This window comes from Anomaloglossus baeobatrachus, chromosome 1 (genome assembly GCF_048569485.1).
Source record: "Anomaloglossus baeobatrachus isolate aAnoBae1 chromosome 1, aAnoBae1.hap1, whole genome shotgun sequence".
Taxonomy (NCBI): Eukaryota; Metazoa; Chordata; class Amphibia; order Anura; family Aromobatidae; genus Anomaloglossus; species Anomaloglossus baeobatrachus.
Genome location: NC_134353.1, coordinates 748,106,179 through 748,132,580, shown reverse-complemented (window position 1 = coordinate 748,132,580; position 26,402 = coordinate 748,106,179). Strand labels below are relative to the sequence as shown.

General features: G+C 42.1%; 1 protein-coding gene across 1 annotated transcript in view; it reads left to right on the top strand.

The window, feature by feature from the left end:
* Nucleotides 1-11,008, top strand: part of P2RX4 (purinergic receptor P2X 4) — a 101,718-nt gene extending 90,710 nt beyond the window's left edge. Inside the window, exons 10-12 of the mRNA XM_075323592.1 lie at nt 2,057-2,122; nt 4,261-4,359; nt 6,413-11,008. Of these exons, the coding sequence (XP_075179707.1) occupies nt 2,057-2,122; nt 4,261-4,359; nt 6,413-6,445 (198 nt within the window). The 3' untranslated portion in view covers nt 6,446-11,008. The remainder of the gene's footprint in view (nt 1-2,056; nt 2,123-4,260; nt 4,360-6,412) is intronic.
* The last annotated feature ends 15,394 nt before the right edge of the window (nt 11,009-26,402 follow it).

Genomic DNA, 26,402 nt, shown 5'->3' with positions numbered 1-26,402 from the left:
GGTTGAATACTACTTGTAGGCACTGTATATCTGTTTGTGCAGGTAACTATTACTGTGCAGAATTATTAGGCAACTTAATAAAAAACAAATACATTCCCATCTCACTTGTTTATGTTCACCAGGTAAACCAATATAACTGCACAAAATTTAGAAATAAACATTTCTGACATGCAAAAACAAAACACAAAACAATTAGTGACCAATATAGCCACCTTTCTTTCTAATGACACTCAAAAGCCTACCATCCATAGATTCTGTCAGTTGCTTCATCTGTTTACGATCATCGTTGCGTGCAGCTTCCCAGACACTGTTCCGAGAGGTGTACTGGTTTCCCTCCCTGTAGATCTCACATTTTATGAGGGACCACAGGTTCTCTATGGGGTTCAGATCAAGTGAACAAGGGGGCTATGTTATTTTTCCATCTTTTAGACCTTTACTGGCCAGCCACGCTGTGGAGTAGTTGGATGTGACACGCCCTGACAAAATGTGATGGAGCATTGTCCTGCATGAAAATCATGTTTTTCTTGAACGATACCGACTTCTTCCTGTAGCACTGCTTGAAGAAATTGTCTTCTAGAAACTGGCAGTAGGTCTGGGAGTTGAGCTTCACTGCATCCTCAACCCGAAAAGGTCCTACAAGTTTATCATTGATCATACCAGCCCATACCAGTACCCCACCTCCACCTTGCTGGCGTCTGAGTTGGAGTGGAGCTCTCTGCCCCTTTACTGATCTTTACTTTACTCTGGCCCATCCATCTGGCCCATCAAGAGTCACTCTTATTTAATCAGTCCATAAATCCTTTGAAAAATCAGTCTTAAGATATTTCTTGGCCAAGTTTTGACGTTTTATCTTATGTTTCTTGTTCAAAGGTGGTCGTTTTTCAGCCTTCCTTACCTTGGCCATGTCCCTGAGTATGGCACACCTTGTGCTTTTTGATACTCCAGTAACATTGCAGCTCTGAAATATGGCCAAACTGGTGGCAAATGGCATCTTGGCAGCTTCACGCTTGATTTTCCTCAATTCACGGACAGTTATTTTGCGCCTTTCTTGCCCAACATGCTTCTTGCAACCCTGTTGGCTATTTGCCATGAAACGCTTGATTGTTCGGTGATCACGCTTCAAAAGTTTGTCAATTTCAAGACTGCTGCATCCCTGTGCAAGACATCTCCCAATTTTGGACTTTTCAGAGCCCGTCAAATCTCTCTTCTGACCCATTTTGCCAAAGGAAAGGAAGTTGCCTAATAATTAAGCACACCTTATATAGGGTGTTGATGTCATTACACCACACCCCTCCTCATTACAGAGTTGCACATCATCAGATTTACTTAATTGATAGTTGGCTCTCAACCCTATACAGCTTGGAGTAGGACAACATGTATAAAAAGTATCATGTGATCAAAATACTAATTTGCCTAATAATTCTGCACATAGTATTTATGGGGAGTGTATTATAATGTATGGAGAACTATGAGATGCAATATAATATTGGATATTATATCATCGGGATATCGGAGTATGGGAGAGCCAAGCGTCAGTGTAATTATCCTGTACCCCGAGGGGGGCCCTGGTCCAAACTTTTGCACATTGAACTCTAGTATATGTGTCATATGGGTGTGTAATATATTGGAGAGCCTTTTTTTTTTTTTTTTTTTTTTGGGGGTGGACCCAATAAAGACTTCTGCTATAGGGCCCTTGATTTCCTTGTACACCCCTGCTCAGCTACGTTATTGAGCTATACAAGGCATTATTTGAACACAATTGCAATTAAAAAAAATGAAGTATTTGTCTTCTTTGCTTTTTAAGCTTTATCTTTTTGAGTAGAGTAGTAGTGTTGTTACAATTACAATATATGCAATAGTCTTCAGAGAAACCGTATAATGAGAATATCCTGGAAATAAACAGCGGTCACAGAAAACTTGTAAATTACAACGATTCATAACTTTGCAAAGGCTGATCTTTTTAAATGAAATTGTTTACTCTTTCAAATCTTATTGTCATACAAAAATCATTGTACATATTGAATTGTCAGATGTAACATTGTGTTTGTCTCCATAGGCAGGGAAGTTCGACATAATTCCTACAATGATAAACATTGGATCTGGTGTGGCGCTGCTTGGTGTGGTGAGTAAATAATTGTATTTAAAAGCTAGTTCAGTGTATAAAATTACTTTTTGAGGACCACATCCATGTGGCCATTTCAAGAGAACAACATTTACACCAAGAATTAAAGCGATTGCTAGTAACAGGCACCCTTTAATTTTTGTAAGAAAAAAAATTAAAACAAAAATGATATCCACTGTGTCCACATTAATGCAAATAAATGTACAGTTTGGACAGTGACTGAATCTTTGTGATTTGGCCTCCACAATACACTATCTTTTTATTTAAAGGGAACCTGTCAGGTCAAAAAAGCGTTCTAACCTACAAGCAGGAGCATGTGTGAGCTAGTAACCCCTTTCTACCCATCCCTGTGTTGTAGTATTGTGTAATATGAAAATAATAAAATGTTTTATAACTTACATATTCCCTATGTAAATGAGCAGGTCTCTAGCCACATGGGGGTGGCATTGCCCTGTGGGCGTTTGCATTCTTTCCATGGTATCACGCCCCTGTGGGCATGATACCATGGGCTTACATGAGCGACGTCACGTCTGCTCCTTCAGAATCCCACGCGTGCGCATTTACCATTCTCGCCGCCTTCTCATCCTGGTGTTTACTTGCTGCGTTCAAACACGCGCTGCTCATGACCAGAACCGCAGGAGTCTTCTGAGCATGAGCAGTGCGCGACTGAAGCCGACAAGCCACCAGGATGAGAAGGCGGCGAGAATGGTAAGTGCGCATGCGTGAGATTCCTAAGGAGCAGACGTTACCCGATGGAACTCCAGTACCACTTGCAGTTAAGGGCTTTTTTCTGCGCTGATTCTAGGTACCAGACCCGCTCTAGTTATGTTTGCGCTCTGCGCGGAGCCGATGCCAGGAGCACCACAATCAAGTGTCTGCTCTCAGCAGCAGGGGCGGACATTGACAGCTTGGGGCCCCTGTGCAAGAAATTGTACCTGGGCCCCCCCCTTTTATAGCGACAAAGCTGCATATAATATTAATACACACACACACCACACACACATACACATATACATACATATATATATATGTATGTATATTATAATATATATACTACACCTGGAAAACTACATTCCCATATACTACACCACAATACCCCAAATATTAGTCACCAGTTACCCCCCCCTCCCACCTATTGTCTCCTCAGGTTACTAGTCACCACTCACCTCTCCCTCCTTATTGTCCCCTCCTCAGCCACCTCCGTACAGACCCCCCGCTGAGCTGCTTCCTCTTTTATGTGCTCTGGCTGCGCTGCTGCTTCTCTCCGTACAGGCCCAGCTGGTGCCGCTTCTCCTGCCAGGCGGGAACTTTTCAAATTACACACGCACGCCGTAGTGACGACATCAGGGCACGCGTGTGTGTCACAGAGAAAGTTGCCGGGCAGGGAACAGAGAAGAGATTCCTGCGTTCAGCTGCCTACACTGTGCAGAGCTGCAGGATCGCTCCCTGTCCGGCACGCAGCGTGTGTGAGGGCAATCTGACCAGGGGCCTCCCTGGAGCCTGGAGCTCCGGACAACAGGTCAGATTCCCCTCATCACTGACTGGCGAGCAAAAAGCGCGTCCTGAACCAGGCGGACCGGTCACAGACAGTAGGCGGGCTGGATGTGGCCCGCGGGCCGCCCCTTGACACGGTCTGGTCTAGTGCATTGTATAGTCTGTAAACATGGTAACTTTATTTTGTGGTTCTATCTGTTTTTGGTCTAATGGCCACTGCGGTTCTTATATAGTTCAGATAGTAACACAGGTTTCCTATATTAGAAACAAATAACTAATATGTAAAGTTGAATGCTAAAGAGAAGCGTACTTGAGCTATAACTGTATAACTAGGCAGAGTTGTCCTTTGGGAATCTGGAGAGAGTTTGGCAACAACCACCATGCATCTTGTAATGACAACCATGTTGTCTTCACATGCATTTCAGAACAGAAAAATATAATAAAAACTAAATAGAATATTTACCATCTTCACACTCAGAACGTGGCCTATCTGGCAAAACAAATAGTTTAGTGTAACAAATTAATATACCGTAATTTAATATGGTAAAATGTATCATTTATTGAAAAAGATCATTAAATCACATGAAAAAATGTAGTGCAAAACCTCGGTTTGGTTACATTCTGATTTTTACATTTCATTTTAGGCTACGGTTCTGTGTGACATTATTATATTTCATTTCTTCAAGAAAAGACATTATTACAGAGAAAAGAAATATAAACACGTGGAAGATTATGAGGAATTGGTAAGATTGTCAGCACTACTTTTTGTTCTGACTAATAAATATAGTACCATCAAAAAATTCTATTGTAAAGCAGTAATAAGAATATACAGTGCCTTGTGAAAGTATTTGTCCCTTTTGAATTTTTCAACCTTTTCTCACATTTCAGGCTTCAAACATAATTATAAAAATGTTAATGTTATGGTGAAGAATCAACAACAAGTGGGACACAATTGTGAAGTTCAACAAAATATATTGCTTATTTTAAACTTTTATAAAAAATAACTGAAAAGTGGGGCGTGCAATATTATTCATCCCCTTTAAGTTAATACTTGCAACTGTAATCGCAGCAAAAGGTGTAAGTCGCTTGGGGTATGTCTCTATCAGTTTTGCACATCGAGAGACTGAAATTCTTGCCCATTCTTCCTCTGCAAACGGCTCGAGCTGAGACGTTGGATGGAGAGCGTTTGTGAACAGCAGTTTTCAGCTCTTTCCACAGATTCTCGATTGGATTCAGGTCTGAACTTTGACTTGGCAATTCTAACACCTGGATCCGTTTATTTGTAAACCATTCCATTGTAAATTTTGCTTTTGTTTTGGATCATCGTCTTGTTGAAAGACAAATCTCCATCCCAGTCTCAGGTGTTTTGCAGACTCCAACAGGTTTTCTTCAAGAATGGTCCTGTATTTTGCTCCATCCATCTTCCCATGAATTTTAACCATCTTCCCTGTCCCTTCTGAAGAAAAACAGGCCCAAACCATGATGCTGCAACCACCATGTTTGACAGTAGGGATGGTGTGTTCAGGGTGATGAGCGGTGTTGCTTTTACGCCAAATATATAGTTTGGCATTGTGCCCAAATAGTTTGATTTTGGTTTCATCTGACCAGAGCACCTTCTTCCACATGTTTGGTATGTCTCCCAGGTGGCTTGTGGCAAACTTTAAACAACACTTTTTATGGATATCTTTGAGAAATTGCTTTCTTCTTGCCACTCCACTCTTCCATAAAGGCCAGATTTGTGCAGTGTATGACTGATTGTTGTCCTATGGAGAGACTCTCCCACCTCAGCTGTAGATCTCTGCAGTTCATCCAGAGTGATCATAGGCCTCTTGGCTGCATCTCTGATCTGTCTTCTCCTTGTTTGAGATTACATTTTTGAGGGACGGCTGGGTCTTGGTAGATTTGCAGCGGTATGATACTCCTTTCGTTTCAATATGATCGCTTGCACAGTGCTCCATGGGATGTTTAAAGTTTTGGAAAATCTTTTTGAAACCAAATTCGGCTTTAAACTTCTCCACAACAGTATCACGGACCTGCCTGTTGTGATCCTTGGTCTTTATGATGCTCTCTGTGCTTTAAACAGAACACTGAGACTATCACAGAGCAGGTGCATTTATACTGAGACTTGATTTCACACAGGAGGCTTATATTTACCATAATCAGTCATTTAGGACAAAATTGGATCATTTAGAGATCCTCAATGAACTTCTGGAGTGAGTTTGCTGCATTGACAGTAAAGGGGCCGAATAATATTGCACGCCCCAATTTTCAGTTTATTCTTTTTTTCAAAAGTTAAACAAAATTTATTGCTTATTTTAAACTTCACAATTGTGTCCCACTTGTTGATTCTTCACCATAACTTTTATCTTTGTTTTGAAGCCTGAAATGTGGGAAAAGGTTGAAAAATTCAAGGGAGCCGAATTCTTTCTCAAGGCACTGTACTTGGGAAGTAAAAGTTGTTTGTTTTTTTCACGCAGTTTATTACAATTTTAAAGACAGACATCCTTAATTGTAATAAACCGTTAGCATATAATTTATTATTTTTTTTTTATTCAAAGTATATTCTCAGTTAACGAGAAGAACATTCTGATTACTCCCAATATGCCTTTTTAATTGTCCATTTGCGTGGCCTCGTGAGGAAGCCCTTTCTGATACTATTCTATCCCTCCCCTTTTGATACCATCATTGTATAAAGTTAGGGGTTTTCAAAACAATGTCGTTAGACTGTATTTACCAGATAAGTTCTTATCTTTTCATGGGTATGGGTATATAAACACACACTGGTTTTCTTTGCAGGGTGATAATGGAACATATGGAACAAACCCTTAACCTATGGATTAATAATTCACAATTTAGTTAGCCCTTCTTACGTACAAGAACAGGAAGCAGTCTTGTTTCAAAGTTGTCTCTCATTCATAAATAAGATGGATCGCTGACCTTGGAAATCTTCAACAAAACATTCCATATCGGCTGTCATCTTGGAACTTATGCAGCAAACTGGTTGATACTGCTATTGTATGTGTACACAAGGCCACCTCACTGTGATGCCTTTAATAAGGGAACTATCTGATATTTGTATTTTTTTTCTTTCCTATTGTTGCCTTATTTTTATTGGCCTTTAAATTAATCAATATTTTTTTTAACTACAAGCGTGAAGATTCAAGGACTAATGAATGTACGCATACAATGAATGTACACATACTGTACACATACTTACTATAAGAATTCCACATTTTGATTAATGAATTTGAGATTTGACTTTATCACATCACTGAGTTTTCCTTTGTTTTTTTTTGTTGTTTTTTTTATAAGCCTCTAGAGGCTAAATCACATAATCAGAACATTTTTCAGGAAAAGTTATGTTAAATGTCTAGTAATGTTTCAACCACTATAAAAACAAAAAAAAGTATATTTTTTAGTAAATTATTGCAATTTTGTACCATTATTCTTTATTTTGTGATATCTGGGTAAAAGATATTTTACACACCGCATTTCTTTAAAAAATTGTAACTGTAGTTTTTAATACTTTTGAGTTTTCTTTAAAGGAAATCTGTCAGTAGGTTTTTACTATGTGATTTGAGGACAGCATGCTGTAAGGTTTAACAAACAAAAATGAACTATGCCTCTCACTCAATTTGGTTTACTTAATCTTAATCTAAAGGCTTTATCACTTCGTGATTATCATTGCTATGACTAGCTGGCCATGTTGTCCGAGACGCTCCCTCCTGTGATTGACACCTCACTGTCAATGTACAATCTCTATTGAGTGCCTGTATAGGTGGGGACAGCTCCCTGAGCACAGCTACATGACTAAACTTAAAAATGAAGATTGGGTCAGAATGGCTGCATCCAGTAATCTAAGTGATACACCATTGGATTCATGATCTATTTGCCTATATTATGCTGGTCTCAGATGAAGTAGCAAAAACCTGCTGACAGATTGCCTTTAAACCAAAGCTAGAAGTAGATTAATAAGGAGTGAACGATGAGAAACCTTTTCTTCTTGCTGGATCCTCTTTTGTCTTTGAATGAAAAACTAACAAACTGCAGTGGTGGTTTTTGTTTTTCTTCACGAGCTTACTGTGTGTAAGACTTGTCCTGTTAAGATTTATCTTATTAGCTTATTCAGTACACCTTATATGCTGCTATTCTTTTGGCTTTTTAACCCCATTTCTCTTATTGGGGGAAGTGGAGTGAGTAGCACGTTTTTTGCATTATACCAGTATGCGGGAAGAATTTCACAGACAAGTCTTATGCTTTGATAAGTTATCCAGTGGTTTGCCTACATTATTACAATGTCTTCCTTGGAATTCCTTTGGTGAAACATTTTGTTTTAAAGCGATTGTTGTATCTTCTGAAGCGCTGATGATAGACTGTTGGATTCAATAGCTTGGCTGAGTTTCTTGCCCAAACTTTGCACGCTTCCATGCTACAAGCAGAGGCGGCCTTTGTCTCTGAAGTAGTACAGGGTCACTAAAGCGGGCAGGATCCAATGATTCAGCCATCTTCAGAGCACAACATGCAGGCGCTATAACAAAGATCTTGTAAGCGCTGCTCTCTTTACCTTGGAGACTGGCAACTGCTAATAGACTGCAGTGTGGGCAGTAACCTCAACAGCTAGCAGTAAACCCTGAAATTCAGAATCCTTCCATGCCAGAAAATGGAGAGGATTTTTAGTAAGAGGTAAAATTAAAAGTTGCCTTGTGTTTACAAACTGTTTGCAATTGTAGCCATTTCAGAAGATGAGACAACCCCTTTAAAGAGTATTCCTTACATAAACATTTATTCTGTATTTATTGGCTGTCTCTGTTACTCTTGTTACTTTTAGAGATGAATCCAGCATGTATACACCTTATTCTTCATATGTTTATTTACTTTGGTTAAGGTGCATCGAATTTCACTTTTTTTGTGACCAATTTGGTTGGACCAAATCTGACGCCTATCACAAATACAATGGATACATGATTAATGTTGCTCAAATCCTCCATTTACCATCAAAATCATTTCATTTATTTAATTCTGACTTATTTGTTAACTTTGCGTTATCAAAATATGTATTTATTGAAATGGACATGGCACTACTTTATATGAGAATTCTAAAATGGCAATATATGAAAACATATGGAGCAATTCTCAGTGTAAGAGCTTGTTCACATGGGGGAGCGGACACCCTGTAGAAAGTAAATTCCGGTAGAAACAAATATATTGAGCTTGTTATGTAGTGTGTGTGTGTGTGTGTGTGTGTGTGTGTGTGTGTGTGTGTGTGTATGTATATATGTATTAATCTATATATGTATATATACACGGTCTATATGTGTGTGTGTGCGTGTATATACTACACAACAAGCTGAAAACATAAAAACATATGTAAATTGCCTTGCTCATCTTGTACTGATCCGGAGTTCCAGCCAGTATTTTACTCTTGAGCTATATTCACAACTGTCTATATTACCTGTAGACAAAACCATCCCTAACTTCTGGAAGAATTATGTCTGAACCGTCCTTTTATTATTGAACAGTAATACCTTTTACTAAGGGACCCACCATTGACAATAAGTGATACATAGTGTTCACTTTCCCTCACTTCATGCACACAATAGACCGTGGCCACAACACTTCACCATAGAAATAAATGAGTTGAATCTGGCTTTCCGACAATCATATAAAGTACTGTATATAAAAAAATATACATTTAATTAATTTGTAAAACAAACATGTGAAACCTTCCTTTTAATGACATAGCTACTATATTGGGACATATCATGTTTACATCAACTTTCTTTGTGCAAGCATTGAGCCAGCAAGGAATTCTGGGTGATTTTAAAGGGAACCAATCACCTGGATTTTCGTATACAACCTAAGGCTATGTGCGCACAGTGCGTTTTTCGCGGCGTTTTTGCGCGTTTTTCGGGTGCGTTTTTGGCCTTAAAACTGCAGGACTTTGCTTCCCCAGCAAAGTCTGAGTTTTCATTTTTGCTGTCCGCACACATCTGCTTTTTTTACCTGCGTTTTTGAGTTAAAAAAAAAAATGGACATGTCAGTTCTTTCCTGCGTTTTTCTGCGTTTTCCCCCCATGCAATGCATTGGAAAAACGCAGCAAAACGCAGAGATCAAAAACGCAGCAAAACGCAGCCAAAAACGCACCAAATCGCGGTAAAAACGCGTGCTTTTTTTATGCGTTTTTTCGATGCAGGTGCGTTTTTGTGCGTTTTTTTTAGCGGCCAAAAACGCACAAAAACGCAGCGTCAAAAAGACGCAGTGTGCGAACCTAGCCTAAAGCCAGTGCTATACTGGCAATATCGGGCTGATTCTATACATACCTGTACTGGTCAGCTCGGATGTTTAGGTTTTGAAATCCAAGAAAGTGAAGTTTATAAAATGAGCAGCTTCTTGAGTGACAGTTGCACTGGAGCAGATCATATATTCATAGTTATCCCCTCCACCTGTTAGAATTAATATAAGTGTTATACAAACACCGAGAAAAATGTTATACAATCGGACCGAGAACAATCGCAGCATGCTGCGATTGTAATGCGAGACTTTCTCTCACACCCATTCAAGTCTATGGGGCGAGAGAAAGATCGTACTGCACTCCAGTACACCGATGTACTGCGAGAATGGCAATAGCCAGCAACGGAGGAGAGAGGGAGATAAATCCCTCCCTCCCCTCCTCTGCACCGGCCCACCCCTCCTCTCCTCTGCGCCGGCCCGCCACTCCCCTCCTCTGCGCCGGCCCGCCACTCCCCTCCTCTGCGCCGGCCCACCCCCTGCAGCTGAGGTCCGATCGCATGACACTCGCATGACACTCTGCTCCTGCTGTGCTGCCAGCGCGAGCCGAGTGTCATGCGAGGATCGCATTAGTCCCCGTGTGGCCCCGGCCTGATAGTGCCAGTATAGCACTGGCTTTAGCTTATATACGACAATCCTGGTGATTGGTTCCCTTTAATCTCTGGATACAATACAGTTGATAACTCTGTTAAGTGCAAGACTATGACTACATTACATTAGATACGTTTTTCAGCTTTTTATGTAGGAAGATTACAATATCACAGTTTGAAAACATTTCAAAAGACACCAAATAAAAGAAATGATCTGCTTTTACCCCATGCAAATATGCTCCATTATTCAATGTTTTTACTCTTGTGTAACAACTACAATACACTTCATTAACATTTCCATCTCCCATTATTTAAACATAATTTTCCGCTACAGATGGACATCGAAGAATTCCAGAGATATCCATGACGGAAAAAGGAGACTAAAAATACAACTTCTCAGTGCGGTTGAAAATGTTTTTTACATAAATATCCAGCGTATTTATTTAGCTCCTTTAAACGTAAGCATTGATGTAATGAGGGACACATTGGTATATTTTTGTACTAAAAATAAAAATTATGCAAATTGTGTATTTGTTTGTGTGTAAGTTTCTAACACGTACATGTTCCTTTTCTAAATAAGCACGAGAAATTTACAACAATAAAAGTATTCCATACAAGGAATACAAACTGCAAATCCTGACATCAGGTCCTACAATTGTTGTCATGATATATTAGTGAACATGTTTACAAAGTCACAACAAATGCAAGGAACAGAAGTACTCTAAATGCTAGGGTACTCTAGATCCCCATGTTCCTCCCCTATCACTCACAATTTTTTTTTAGGTCGGGTCCCCATTGACTTTTATATAGGATTTGGGGTCAAGGTCCCGAACCAAACTTTAACTAAAATCTGTCTGAACCCGAACATCCACGGGTCTGCTCATCCCTAATAGTGATCTAAACTCTTAAATGAATGTGGACATTCCCTAATATGCTCTTACTTATGACCCCCCTCTGAGAAATTCTGATCTTAAACAGCAAGCCTTACTAAAGGTGTTATTAGACAGTAGGATTCATTTAGCGATAACTAGCAAATACTTACTGCATAGTTATCGTGCGTACGAGCTCATTATTACAAAGGCAAATGTTTGCTCGACAGATCACTGTTGCGGTCGATGGAAGGTCGCTAGTCATTCTCAAATGCATGAATTACAGGTTTTAACCAAATATTACACAGTGAAATTGTATGCCGACAAGCAATAATTTGTTAAGCAAGTTGAAAGATCTGGTTTCCCGAGAATCGAACGATATTACGATCGCTAGCAGCTATTACACATTGCGAATATCGCTGTGTCCTTGTAAATGGATTTTAGAAGGTCTTTGATCTTAAGATTAGTGGAAAAAAGTTCCAGTGACTGTTTTCCATTTACTTTATGGGGTCCTTCCACAAACAACGTTCATTTTAATCAATAGATCTTAGAATAAAAATATGTTCTCAATTGAATATTTCGAGTTGGCACCATGCTCATGTGATTCACTGTGTTTAAATAGCTCAAAAATGCTTAAAATTCCTCTTTTGAACCTGACCATATTACAAAAATATCGTCTACATGGCAAAGAAAAATCTGATAAATTTCAAATACGGGTTATTAACTGTAAACATATACCAGTCATCCATAAATTTAAAGGCATTGTATGTCAGTATAAAATTTCAAAGCTCCACAGATAAATTCTGTGAGCCAACTTTATTTTCCAGCACCTTCTAAGACACTCCTCACAGCTTTTATACTTTCTCCTTGTGGATATCTAGTGTGAAGGCTCTCTACGTCGATTGAGGTCAGGAAAAATTTATATATAAAAATTGTGATGTCTCCCACTCAGTGGTACCATACAGGCTCCATACCCGGGATTACTGTGAGCGCTGTTGGCTGGGGCGCCATAGAATAAGCTTTTCTTCTATAAATTTAGGATATACTTCATCTAATTTTACAGGTGGGATTTAATCTCACTTGCTATTTCCACAGGACAACTACGGATCGTTGATCATATGGACATGCTGCACTTTTATTACAATTTAATCAGGTTGCTGCTTTTAAGCATTTGTCTTCGGTGCCTACGAATGGCTTAGAGATTCTTTGCATACTTTATACTGGTCATTATTAAATTATGGTTCTGTGCACGCTGTAATTTATCTCCAGCAGCTCGCAGTGTATCACACCATTGGGCTCTTCGATTGGGAACACTCGTGTATTCACTATATACAGTATATTAGTAAGAGATCTGAATGTATTCACATTATAAAAGGAGTACAACAGTGTGTGAATACATTACACAGGATATCTAGTAGCAGAGTGTGTACATGTATATACACCCTACACTAAGGAGGGAGAGCTGGCAGCAGAGCTCTATTGAATGCAGCCCTGCCCACCTGCACAATAAGCCCCGGCCCACCCATCAGTTTCCAGTGCCCTGAAGTGAGGGAGAATCTGACATGCCAGAGATCATGTGCCCAGACTACAGCAGCATTTGACAAAGCAATGTATTTATTAAATTGTCAATCCATGGCAGTTCACATGAAAGTAACATGTAAAGTAGTGGTCAATCCCTTTAACTGAATTTAATGTGCTGAAAATTAAAACAATTCTTATGCAGCACCCTGAGGTAACAGGTGCCAGAGAGGACTGCATTACCCCGGGTTCCTGAAAGACCAATGCTGGCAACCGCTCTACATTAATTTAAATTGCCCGCTTCCCAGGCTGAGCAACAGGCTAGCAACGGGTTTAGAGGGGTAGCTGCACATTGGGTGGGACCTGCCCAATCCGGTAGCCAGAAGCACAGAGAGGGGAGTGGTCAGTTAGTGAGTTGGTAGAGAGAGTCTGAAGGAGTTGTGAGTGAGAAGTGTGTGTGTGTGTGTGTGTGTGTGTGTGTGTGTGTGTGTGTGTGGTCCGGACGGGGCCTCGGAAATTGAAAGAGGAGACCAGTCACCTGAAGGTGAACAGAGCCAGTACCCTAAAGGACCAAGCATGATGGGGCACAGGACCCTAGTCTGGGCGGAAGTTTCAAGCCCACCCAGTAATTCTGCAGGTGATCATAGACTATCAGGGTCCATCACCACTGAAGGTACGGGACACAGTAAAAAAGAGGGAACGTGAGGCACTGAGAGAGAAATGTCTAACCCAAGAGAGGTTCAAGTCACCTGTTATATGTACCCAGAAGGACAAGAGGGAGAACAGAGAGGGACCCCAAGTTGCTCCTAACCACGGGGACCCTAATACCAAAAAGTGCAACGAGGAGGTTTTACCGGGTCACCACGCCAGCACTGGGACAAAGGGAACCTGGGACCCGAAACCAGCAAGAAGCGGGCTGCGGCTAGCAGGACTCAGTGAGTAAAACCCAGTTAAACCGCAGAACCTGTGTTGTCTGATTCATTGCTTTACCTTCCTCAGCACCAACTGCTACCCCTAACATTGATCCCCTGGGGCCCTACTTGCGGAGGGTTCAACATCTATGTTTCACCACACACCAACAGCCCCAGCAGAGGTCATTAAGCAGCGTCTGCTTTCCCCTAAATAGCTGCGCACCGCAAGTGGCGTCTGACATTTTGTACATACTCCCTTGTAAATATCCCTTCTTTTTCAAGCTACCCCCGGTGTCACAGAGCCATTCACCGGCCACCTGAGTGACATTGTCCCCCTGTATCCAACACTCGGAACTGAGTACCCTAGGCCCTGGGACGCATCACCTAAATTTTGGCGTCACGAACAGGATGCGTATAAGACCCAGTAACCCTGGGTGACATGTGCCTTGTGAACTGTTTAATTGTGACTGGACTTTGCCGCCATTTTGAGTGACTGAAAAGTTAACTGCGTCATTGTAGTGGCAGAAAGTGCATGAGACCAGTTTGTAGACAGTGGAAAAAGAAGCTCCGTCCACAATTTTGGCGAGACTGGACATAGTGCAGCGGCCTGACCCTGAAGCTCCCGCAGTGCTCCAGCCCCGCGAGAAAGGTTGGTGAATGTTAACCAAGGGGGAGGCAAGGTGGAGGCACAGGGAGACGCCGCAAGGCTTGGTCCGGGCACAGAAGCGGCGGCGCCCGGAGCGGTAGCACTGATCATGCCGATCACCCTACCATATATTCCGGGAGCAACCTTGCCGCCCCAGTATGATGGTAAATCAGATGCCTTAATTGGATTTAAAAGAAAGATAGTACATATCTTGGATATGTATGCAACGACCGGCAAGCAAAGATCATCTGTTGTGCTGGGACAGTTAAAAGATGCAGCAGAGCTGGAAGTAGAGACTTGATCAGACGCAGACCAGGACTCTGTGACTACCATTTTTGAGAAGCTAAAAGTTGCTTTATAAACCCGCACAGAAGCAGAGTTGAGAATGGCATTCTACAACTGTAGACAGAGGCCGCAAGACAGTATAAGAGACTATGCTTTAAGACTCCAATCAGTGCTTCGGACCTTGAAACCTGTAGATCCTATCAGTGCCAAAGAAGAGAACCATATGTTGACTGAACAGTTCCTACAGGGCCTACAATCATCCGAGGACTGTAAGCAGCTGCGCCTGTGGACTCTTGAACATGCTGATGATGCAGACTTTGCAGTATTAAAAGACCGGGCTATAAAAGCGCTGCAGCCCCCAGCAACCACAGACTCTGCTCTTCAATTGCAGCAAGTCAGTGTCCCATCCTCTGGAGTGGAGCCTGCTTCCTCGACCCTGGCAAAAACACATGGACAGGCTGCGACACCTGGTGCTACCGATGACCTACGTTGCCAGGTGCAACAACTAAGCAAGGATGCAGCTAAGATCTTAAAGGCCATGCAGCTTACACCAGAACCCAAGTTATCAGACAAGATCCAGCTGGCTGATTGCTCTGAGGACGTCCCATGGGTGCGTGGAAGTAGGATTCCCCTACTTCGAGGAAGACCCAACGATCATTGCGATTCGTCAGGACAACTCATCTGCCGTCACTGCAGCAAGGCGAGTCATCTTGCAAGAAGGTGTCCTTTAAACCCACAACCCCTGGGACCAAGGGTCAATCCCCAGGAGTAAGACGACAAGGCCCATCTGATTGGCGTGAAAGGTGTGTGGGAGGATGACCAGTCTTGTTCATCACACTGGACAGGATTCCCACATCTGCATTGTTGTACACTGGCTCACAGGTAACAACTATTCCATATGTACTTTACAAGAGATTCTGGGCCGATACTGAGCTCACCCATCCAGATCCGGGCCTCACTATTTATGCTGTGAACGGGTTACCAGTGGAACAGATAGGATTCAAGGAGGTAACCATAAAAGTGGGGAGGGTCAAGCTAAAAGGTCAAGAATTGATTGTAGTTGAAACTGATGTTACTGATAAAAACCCACAGATCTTAGGTAAAAATGGAGTAAAAACGGCACTTCTCCCAAGCAATTTTCAATTACAACAGATTGCCGAAACTGCCAGTGCTGGCCAGCAAAGGGTCCTGCAGAAAGAGATAAGAGCCCTCTTGCAGAGGCAGCAGGTAAACCAAGCTGATGGGGAACTTGGCAGTGTGCAGGTGATGGATTCTAACCCTATTGTGTTACCTCCAAGAAGTGAAATGATGATATGATGTCGGGCAGCAATAGGTCCTAGAGGGTGAGATTACCAGGCAGTGGTATAGCCCGTGTATTCGAAGGTCTGGTCCACAATCCTGACAGCCTTGGGGGGTAGTCAATGTACACAAAGGAAGAATACCGGAGTATTAAACGAGTACTATACGAGTGTTAAATTGTGGGGAAGAGGAAGCCAAATTTTTCCAGGTATGCTGCCATTGCTAAATTGGTCACGGCAACTGCTCACTCCATCCAGGCAGTAGAGCCTTTAGTCCCATCAGAACCGGCAGAGCAAAACCTGTATTAAGAAACAATTAGAGGATTGGTGCCAGGAATTGCATGTCGGCACTGACTCCACACCTTCTTATCAGAAGCAAGGAGTTTACCGGGTTGTGCAGGAGTATGGATCAGTCTTCAGTAAGCATACATTGGATTTTGGGAGAATAAAAGGGGTACAGCACCATATACCCACAGGAAATCATCCTCCAATTAAAGAGCGATAGAGACCTGTACCACCAGCTCACTATCAGTGTGCCAAAGAAATGTTGCAGGACATGAAGGAGGCTGGGGTTATTAGAGACAGTTATAGCCCCTGGGCAGCTTCGCTGGTTCTAGTTAAAAAGAAGGATTGCACCATGAGAATGTGTGGCAAATAAATTGCATAACACACAAAGATGCTTACCTGTTGCCCCGCATAGAGGAGTCACTTGCTGCACTAAAGGCTGCTAACTACTTTTCCACCTTAGATCTTACTAGTGGGTATTGGCAAGTCTCCGTATCAGAAGAAGACCGGGAGAAGACTGCGTTTATATCACCAATGGGCCTGTGTGAATTCAACAGCATGCCATTTGGACTCTGCAATGCACCCGGAACGTTCCAAAGGCTGATGGAGTGCTGCCTAGGACACCTAAACTTTGAGACCATGCTACTCTACCTGGATGACATCGTGTATTCCAAACCCTATGAAGAACAGCTGGAGCATCTGGCAGAGGTATTTGAAGTATTATCCAAGTACGGAATGAAGCTGAAACTATCCAAATGTCACCTTCTAAAGCCGAAGGTTCGGTATCTCTGGCATATAGTCAGTGCGGAAGGAGTGGCGCCAGACCCAGAAAAGATCACAGTCATCAAGAACTGGCCAAGACCGACCACCATCAAAGAGGTACATCAGTTCCTGGGCCTAGTGGGGTACTACAGAAGATTTATCAAGGGCTACACGAAGATAGCGGCGCCTTTGCAAGATCTCCTGGTGGGCCATGTAAAGAAGGGCAAGACCTCTGGTCCTCCATTTGAATGGGGTAAGAAAGAGGAAAACTCCTTCAAGCAGATGAAGTGGGCCCTGATTAGTGAAGAGATTCTAGCCTATCCTGTTTGTGACGCCAAAATTCAGCTGATGCACCCCAGGCCCTAGGGTACTGAGTTCTGGGCGTTCGATACAAGGAGACAATGTCACTCAGGTGGCCGGTGCCCACTTCCGTGACCCCGGGGGTAGCTTGAAAATGAAGGGATATTTACAAGGTGTTTTTATTCTACCTACTGGACTGGGTGCTGGATCTGTTTTTGTGATTATATACAAGGGAGTATATACAAAATGTCTGTGATGCCACTTGCAGTGCGCAACTATTTAGGGGAAATCCGCCGCTGATTAATGTCCTTTACTTGTGGAGGGTTCAACATCTATGCTGCACCACACCAACAGCCCCAGTAGAGTTAGGCCCCAGGGGATCAATGTTAGGGGTAGCAGTTGGTGCTGAGGAAGGTAAAGCAATGATTCAGACGACATGTGTTCTGAGGTTTAACTGGGTTTTACTCACTGAGTCCTGGTAGCCCGCTTCTTGCTGGTTTCACGGTCCCGGGTCCCCTTTTGTCCCAATGCTGGCATGGTAACCCGGTAAAACCACCTCGTTGCACTTTTTGGTATTAGGGTCCTCGTGCCCTAGAGCAACTTGGGATATATAAGAATAAGGCTGCACATCAAACTTAGATAATGGTATAATGCCTCAAGCATATGGAAAAATATTGGAATATACAATGAAAAATGCTACTTGCTAATTTGAACATGTGAATAATGAATTGCATACCTGCTATGAATATTAGGAAAAAGGAGATATTTAGCAATCGCATTGATCAATGTAACTGAGCCCCAAGGCCTCGTCAAGGCATATCTCTATATTGGGGTCCCTAGCTCTGTGACCCTAACTGTGTGTCATCTCATTGCAATTAAAAACTGCTATGGGTGGAGAGGGGTAACTAAGGACTTTCTTATATAGGAGATGGAAAAAACATGGCCGAAAGGGGCGGAGCTGTGTTCACATTCAGAAAAAAAACCACATATAACTGAATAGGATAACTGAAGTGAGCACTAATATATATATATGAGTGCAAGCCAAAAATACATACTATATATAAGAATAAGGCTGCACATCAAACTTAGATAATGGTATAATGCCTCAAGCATATGGAAAAATATTGGAATATACAATGAAAAATGCTACTTGCTAATTTGAACATGTGAATAATGAATTGCATACCTGCTATGAATATTAGGAAAAAGGAGATATTTAGCAATCGCATTGATCAATGTAACTGAGCCCCAAGGCCTCGTCAAGGCATATCTCTATATTGGGGTCCCTAGCTCTGTGACCCTAACTGTGTGTCATCTCATTGCAATTAAAAACTGCTATGGGTGGAGAGGGGTAACTAAGGACTTTCTTATATAGGAGATGGAAAAAACATGGCCGAAAGGGGCGGAGCTGTGTTCACATTCAGAAAAAAAACCACATATAACTGAATAGGATAACTGAAGTGAGCACTAATATATATATATGAGTGCAAGCCAAAAATACATACTATATATAAGAATAAGGCTGCACATCAAACTTAGATAATGGTATAATGCCTCAAGCATATGGAAAAATATTGGAATATACAATGAAAAATGCTACTTGCTAATTTGAACATGTGAATAATGAATTGCATACCTGCTATGAATATTAGGAAAAAGGAGATATTTAGCAATCACATTGATCAATGTAACTGAGCCCCAAGGCCTCGTCAAGGCATATCTCTATATTGGGGTCCCTAGCTCTGTGACCCTAACTGTGTGTCATCTCATTGCAATTAAAAACTGCTATGGGTGGAGAGGGGTAACTAAGGACTTTCTTATATAGGAGATGGAAAAAACATGGCCGAAAGGGGCGGAGCTGTGTTCACATTCAGAAAAAAAACCACATATAACTGAATAGGATAACTGAAGTGAGCACTAATATATATATATGAGTGCAAGCCAAAAATACATACTATATATAAGAATAAGGCTGCACATCAAACTTAGATAATGGTATAATGCCTCAAGCATATGGAAAAATATTGGAATATACAATGAAAAATGCTACTTGCTAATTTGAACATGTGAATAATGAATTGCATACCTGCTATGAATATTAGGAAAAAGGAGATATTTAGCAATCGCATTGATCAATGTAACTGAGCCCCAAGGCCTCGTCAAGGCATATCTCTATATTGGGGTCCCTAGCTCTGTGACCCTAACTGTGTGTCATCTCATTGCAATTAAAAACTAGAGCAACTTGAGCAACTAGAGCAACTTGGGGTCCCTCTCTGTTCTCCCTTTTGTCTTTCTGGGTACATATCACAGGTGAGTTGAACCTCTCTTGGGTCAGACATTTCTCCCTGTGCCTCACATTTCCAATTTTGTTACTGTGTCCCGTACCTTTAGTGGTGATGGACCCTGATAGTCCCCGATCACCTGCAGGACTACTGGGTGGGCTTGAAACTTCCGCCCAGACTAGGGTCCTGTGCCCCATCATGCTCGGTCCCTTAGGGTACTGGCTCTGTTCACCTTCAGGCGACTGGTCTCCTCTTTCAATTTCCGAGGCCCCGTCCGGAACACACACACACACACACACACACACACACTCTTCTCACTCACAACTCCTTCAGACTCTCTCTACCAACTCACTAACTGACCACTCCCCTCTCTGTGCTTCTGGCTACCGGATTGGGCAGGTCCCACCCAATGTGCAGCTACCCCTCTAAACCCGTTGCTAGCCTGTTGCTCAGCCTGGGAAGCGGGCAATTTAAATTAATGTAGAGCGGTTGCCAGCATTGGTCTTTCAGGAACCCGGGGTAATGCAGTCCTCTCTGGCACCTGTTACCTCAGGGTGCTGCATAAGAATTGTTTTAATTTTCAGCACATCAAATTCAGTTAAAGGGATTGACCACTACTTTACATGTTACTTTCATGTGAACTGCCATGGATTGACAATTTAATAAATGCATTGCTTTGTCAAATGCTGCTGTAGTCTGGGCACATGATCTCTGGCATGTCAGATTCTCCCTCACTTCAGGGCACTGGAAACTGATGGGTGGGCCGGGGCTTATTGTGCAGGTGGGCAGGGCTGCATTCAATAGAGCTCTGCTGCCAGCTCTCCCTCCTTAGTGTAGGGTGTATATACATGTACACACTCTGCTACTAGATATCCTGTGTAATGTATTCACACACTGTTGTACTCCTTTTATAATGTGAATACATTCAGATCTCTTACTAATATACTGTATATAGTGAATACACGAGTGTTCCCAATCGAAGAGCCCAATGGTGTGATACACTGCGAGCTGCTGGAGATAAATTACAGCGTGCACAGAACGATAATTTAATAATGACCAGTATAAAGTATGCAAAGAATCTCTAAGCCATTCGTAGGCACCGAAGACAAATGCTTAAAAGCAGCAACCTGATTAAATTGTAATAAAAGTGCAGCATGTCCATATGATCAACGATCCGTAGTTGTCCTGTGGAAATAGCAAGTGAGATTAAATCCCACCTGTAAAATTAGATGAAGCATATCCTAGATTTGTAGAAGAAAAGCTTATTCTATGGCGCCCCAGCCAACAGCGCTCACAGTAATCCCGGGTATGGAGCCTGTATGGTACCACTGAGTGGGAGACATCACAAACAGACTAGGGTCCTGTGCCCCTTCGTGCTCGGTCCCTTAGGGTACTGGCTCTGTTCCCCTTCAGGTGACTGGTCTTCTCTTTCAATTTCTGAGGCCCCCTCCGGACCACACACCCCCTCACTCACTCTCGACTCCCTCAGACTCTCCCTACCAACTCACCAACTGAACACTCCCCTCTCTGTGCTTCTGGCTACCGGATTGGGCAGGTCCCAGCCAATGGGCAGTTACCACTCTAAACTTGTTGCTAGCCTGTTGCTCAGCTTGGGAAGTGGGCAATTTAACTGTATGTAGTGCGGTTGACAGCATTGGTCTTCCAGGAACACGGGGTAATGCAGTCCTCTGCGGCACCTGTTACCTCAGGGTGCTGCATTTACATTTATTACTTGGCTTTAATTTTCAAGGTACAGGGGTGATTATTATGGTAGCCGTTGATGCATATCTACAGGAAGACTGCATCTTCATTATTACATCATTCATCAGTAGTCTATTGAGTCATCAGTGTTGCATCATCTCAGCGTGACCAATAGAATGCTATCATCTCAGGATCGATTATGTAATCATAATTAAATTGTATCCCTTAGCTTTATCAATACTCCCATTGCTAGTCACACAGTATTGTCAGCCTTTTGGCTTATATCCATCAGAATAAATTGAAGGATGGCCCAGACGTACATTAACAAAGCAAATATTTTCTGCTCTAGGTGGTAAAATGACTTTTGCATCACAAAAATAAAAACTCACTCCCATGGTTAGGAAAGTCTGTAACTAGTGATGGGCGAACCTGAACTGTAAGGTTCAGAGTCCGTACTGGACAACTGATATATTTGCACGGACCCTGAACAGTGACTTCTCAGGAAAGTCCCTGTTAGGCTATGTTCACACAGGGCATTATTGCTGCGTTTTTAGTGCATTTTTTTAGCATGGTTTTTGCCTCGGTTGTACGAAAATCTATGGTAAAAAAAAAACGCTGCCTTCACAGTCCCAGCGTATGAGATTCCTGAAATCTACACACAAACACACACAAAATAGCATTTTTTTCCCTGATGGTTTTGTCAACCTCCTTCGTTTTTGCTGCACTTTTAAAAGAATGAGCATGTTAATTCTTTTCATGGTTTTTCACCCTAGTGATGGGCAGACTCCCAGATAGCCAGGATCGGCGGGTCTAACTGGGTTAATAAAAAACCCAAATCTGGCCCGGAATTGATCCAGGGTACTGTAGGTTTCTGGACAGATGCCTATCCTCATATATTATGGGGACTAGAATCCGGTATTTATAAATGGTGGTGGAAAGGATCGTGGAATTGGAGCAGGCGTGTTACTTACCGAAGTTCTAATGCGGCTGTAACTCCTGGCCTCTCATTCTATTTCTGGAGCTGCTCATTAGAGTCATGCATATTCACTACTTTCCCAGCACACTGGCATCTGTGATTGGTTGCAGTCAGATGCGCCCCCACCATGAGTGGCAGTGTGTCTCACTGCTTCCAATCACAGACGCTACGTGTGTCTATCGTGGTATAAAAATATAATTGGCGTAGGGTCCCCCCATATTATAATACCCAGGACAGTTGAAGCCTACTTGAACAGGCTGCAGCCCCCAGCTGTGTGGTTATCTTGGCTGTGTATCGAAATAAGAGGAACTGCATGTGGCTTTAAAAAAAATAAAAACGGTGTGCAGTTCCTCCCAATTTTGATACCCAGCCAAGACCAAGCCCGACAGCTGGAGGCTGGTATTCCCAGGCTGGGAGACCCATGCTTATTGCCCCCCCAGCATAAAAATAGCAGCCTGCAGGCATCCAAGATTGTCACATACATTATTTGCAATAATCCCAGATTATAATCACAGATGGAGGTTCTCACAGTCCTCCACCTGTGACTGCAGGTAGCCTGATCTCAGGGAACCTCAATGAAAATGAGGTCACCAAGGTCCCCTGAGGTCAGGTTATCTGATGTCACAGGTGGAGGACTGTGGGAACCTCCAGCCATGATTGCAACTCACCTGAGTGATGTCACTGCTGCTCAGTCTCTGCCTGAAGTACACAGCGGGCGGTCATGTTCTATAGCACTCACTGTGACTTCAGATGTAGCAGAGCTGGAATAGTCACGGGACCTCGAGTAGATTGTCAGACCTGATTGTTTTGGGGCTAGTAAAGTGGTGAAAGAAGGTGCTTTTTTTGTCTTATTTCAAATAAAGGATTTTTTTTCGGTGTGTGTGTTTATTTTCACTTACAGAATAGTAATGGCGGGATGCATGCGGCAATTTAAAGGCCCTGGAAGTAGGAGCGGCCACGTTAGCATTTACAGCTGCAACGGAGACTGTTAAGTATAGAGCGCTTGCATTATTTTTAATTTTCTTTATTTTTACTTTTTTTTTTCTTTCTTTCTTTAATATTACTAAAGTGCCAGATCCAGTTCAATCCTGGCCTGGACCCAGCCCTTAGGTACTTTTGAACACACGCGGATATGGATTTGGTTCAGCCATCATTACCTACAGGTTATTGAGGAAGGGCAAAAAGCGCAGTTAAAAAAGCTGCAAATGCCATAAAAACCGCATCAAAAACCATCCCAAAGTTGCAGGAAACTACTAGGAGACTTCTTGCCACAAGATAAGGTGTTGCTGCAGAAAAAAATGCAGTAAAAACACCCTGTGTGAACATAGCCTTCCTGTTTGGCCAACCGTATGAAAAGATAGCAAAACAGATTAAGGCCATGTCCGCACTTTGCTTTTTACCTGCTTTTTTGCTGCTTTTTCAACTGCAGCGTTTAATGCCAAAATGGATGTGTTCTGCTTTTCAAGCAAAGTCTATAGGAATTTTGGGTTTCTTGTCCGCACTATGCTGTTCAAAATGCTGCCTTTTTGTGGCAGAAATTTGGGCAAAAACTCTGCTTTGCAGTTCATAACGCAAATGGCAAAAACAATTGACATGTTGTTTCTTTGAAAAGCAGAGTTTTTGCCCAAATTTCTGCCACAAAAAGGCAGCATTTTGAACAGCATAGTGCGCACAAGAAACCCAAATTCCCATAGACTTTGCTTACCCTAAAACAGATGACTTTACACTTACTGAGTATCCTGCGTGGCTGTCTTACTGCTTTCTGGTCAGCTCATTAAATCTCATGAATCTTCACCACTTGCACCTGCCACCATCTCTGACAGCGTTTGGTTGCAAAATACAAAACACATAAAGCTGCACGCTAAAATGTAACAATGACTAAGGGAACTCTGGTATTGCATTACTGCTATAGAAATATTTGAAAACAAAAAATAAATAGGTATTTAGCCTATGTTTGGCCAATGCATGTGAGCCTAGTAACCAACAACAAGGTACAGTTAGGTCCAGAAATATTTGGACAGTGACACAAGTTTTGTTATTTTAGCTGTTTACAAAAACATGTTCAGAAATACAATTATATATATAATATGGGCTGAAAGTGCACACTCCCAGCTGCAATATGAGAGTTTTCACATCCAAATCGGAGAAAGGGTTTAGGAATCATAGCTCTGTAATGCATTGCCTCCTCTTTTTCAAGGGACCAAAAGTAATTGGACAAGGGACTCTAAGGGCTGCAATTAACTCTGAAGGCGTCTCCCTCGTTAACCTGTAATCAATTAAGTAGTTAAAAGGTCTGGGGTTGATTACAGGTGTGTGGTTTTGCATTTGGAAGCTGTTGCTGTGACCAGACAACATGCGGTCTAAGGAAATCTCAATTGAGGTGAAGCAGAACATCCTGAGGCTGAAAAAAAAGAAAAAATCCATCAGAGAGATAGCAGACATGCTTGGAGTAGCAAAATCAACAGTCGGGTACATTCTGATAAAAAAGGAATTGACTGGTGAGCTTGGGAACTGAAAAAGGCCTGGGCGTCCACGGATGACAACAGTGGTGGATGATCGCCGCATACTTTCTTTGGTGAAGAAGAACCCGTTCACAAGATCAACTGAAGTCCAGAACACACTCAGTGAAGTAGGTGTATCTGTCTCTAAGTCAACAGTAAAGAGAAGACTCCATGAAAGTAAATACAAAGGGTTCACATCTAGATGCAAACCATTCATCAATTCCAAAAATAGACAAGCCAGAGTTAAATTTGCTGAAAAACACCTCATGAAGCCAGCTCAGTTCTGGAAAAGGTATTCTATGGACAGATGAGACAAAGATCAACCTGTACCAGAATGATGGGAAGAAAAAAGTTTGGAGAAGAAAGGGAACGGCACATGATCCAAGGCACACCACATCCTCTGTAAAACATGGTGGAGGCAACGTGATGGCATGGGCATGCATGGCTTTCAATGGCACTGGGTCACTTGTGTTTATTGATGACATAACAGCAGACAAGAGTAGCCGGATGAATTCTGAAGTGTACCGGGATATACTTTCAGCCCAGATTCAGCCAAATGCCGCAAAGTTGATCGGACGGCGCTTCATAGTACAGATGGACAATGACCCCAAGCATACAGCCAAAGCTACCCAGGAGTTCATGAGTGCAAAAAAGTGGAACATTCTGCAATGGCCAAGTCAATCACCAGATCTTAACCCAATTGAGCATACATTTCACTTGCTCAAATCCAGACTTAAGACGGAAAGACCCACAAACAAGCAAGACCTGAAGGCTGCGGCTGTAAAGGCCTGGCAAAGCATTAAGAAGGAGGAAACCCAGCGTTTGGTGAAGTCCATGGGTTCTAGACTTAAGGCAGTGATTGCCTCCAAAGGATTCGCTACAAAATATTGAAAATAAAAATATTTTGTTTTTGGGTTTGGTTTATTTGTCCAATTACTTTTGACCTCCTAAAATGTGGAGTGTTTGTAAAGAAATGTGTACAATTCCTACAATTTCTATCAGATATTTTTGTTCAAACCTTCAAATTAAACGTTACAATCTGAACTTGAATTCTGTTGTAGAGATTTCATTTCAAATCCAATGTGGTGGCATGCAGAGCCCAACTCGCGAAAATTGTGTCACTGTCCAAATTTTGCTGGACCTAACTGTATATCTCTATATACTGGGAACCTAACTTGAAATACCTCTATCTGGGTTAAAAACCTACATGCCTGGGCATCTAGGATCCAGCAATAAAGGGGAATGAACAGTCTCGTTACAGGGCGGAGTCGAAAGAAATGCACTGCAAATATATCAAAAAGACTGACCCACACATCCAACAGGTGTGAACAGGTTGTAGCTGAAAACAGATAACTAGAACACACATACATCTGCATGCTAAAATAACAACAATGAATAAGGGAACTCTGATATTGCATTATTGCTATAGAAATATATGGAAAAAAAGATATTTAGCTTATGTATTGCAGCTATTTTAGCATGCAGCTGTATGTGTTTTGTAGTTGTGTTTTCAGTTACCACCTGTTCACACCTGTTGGATGTGCGGATCAGTCTTTTTGATATATTTGCAATTA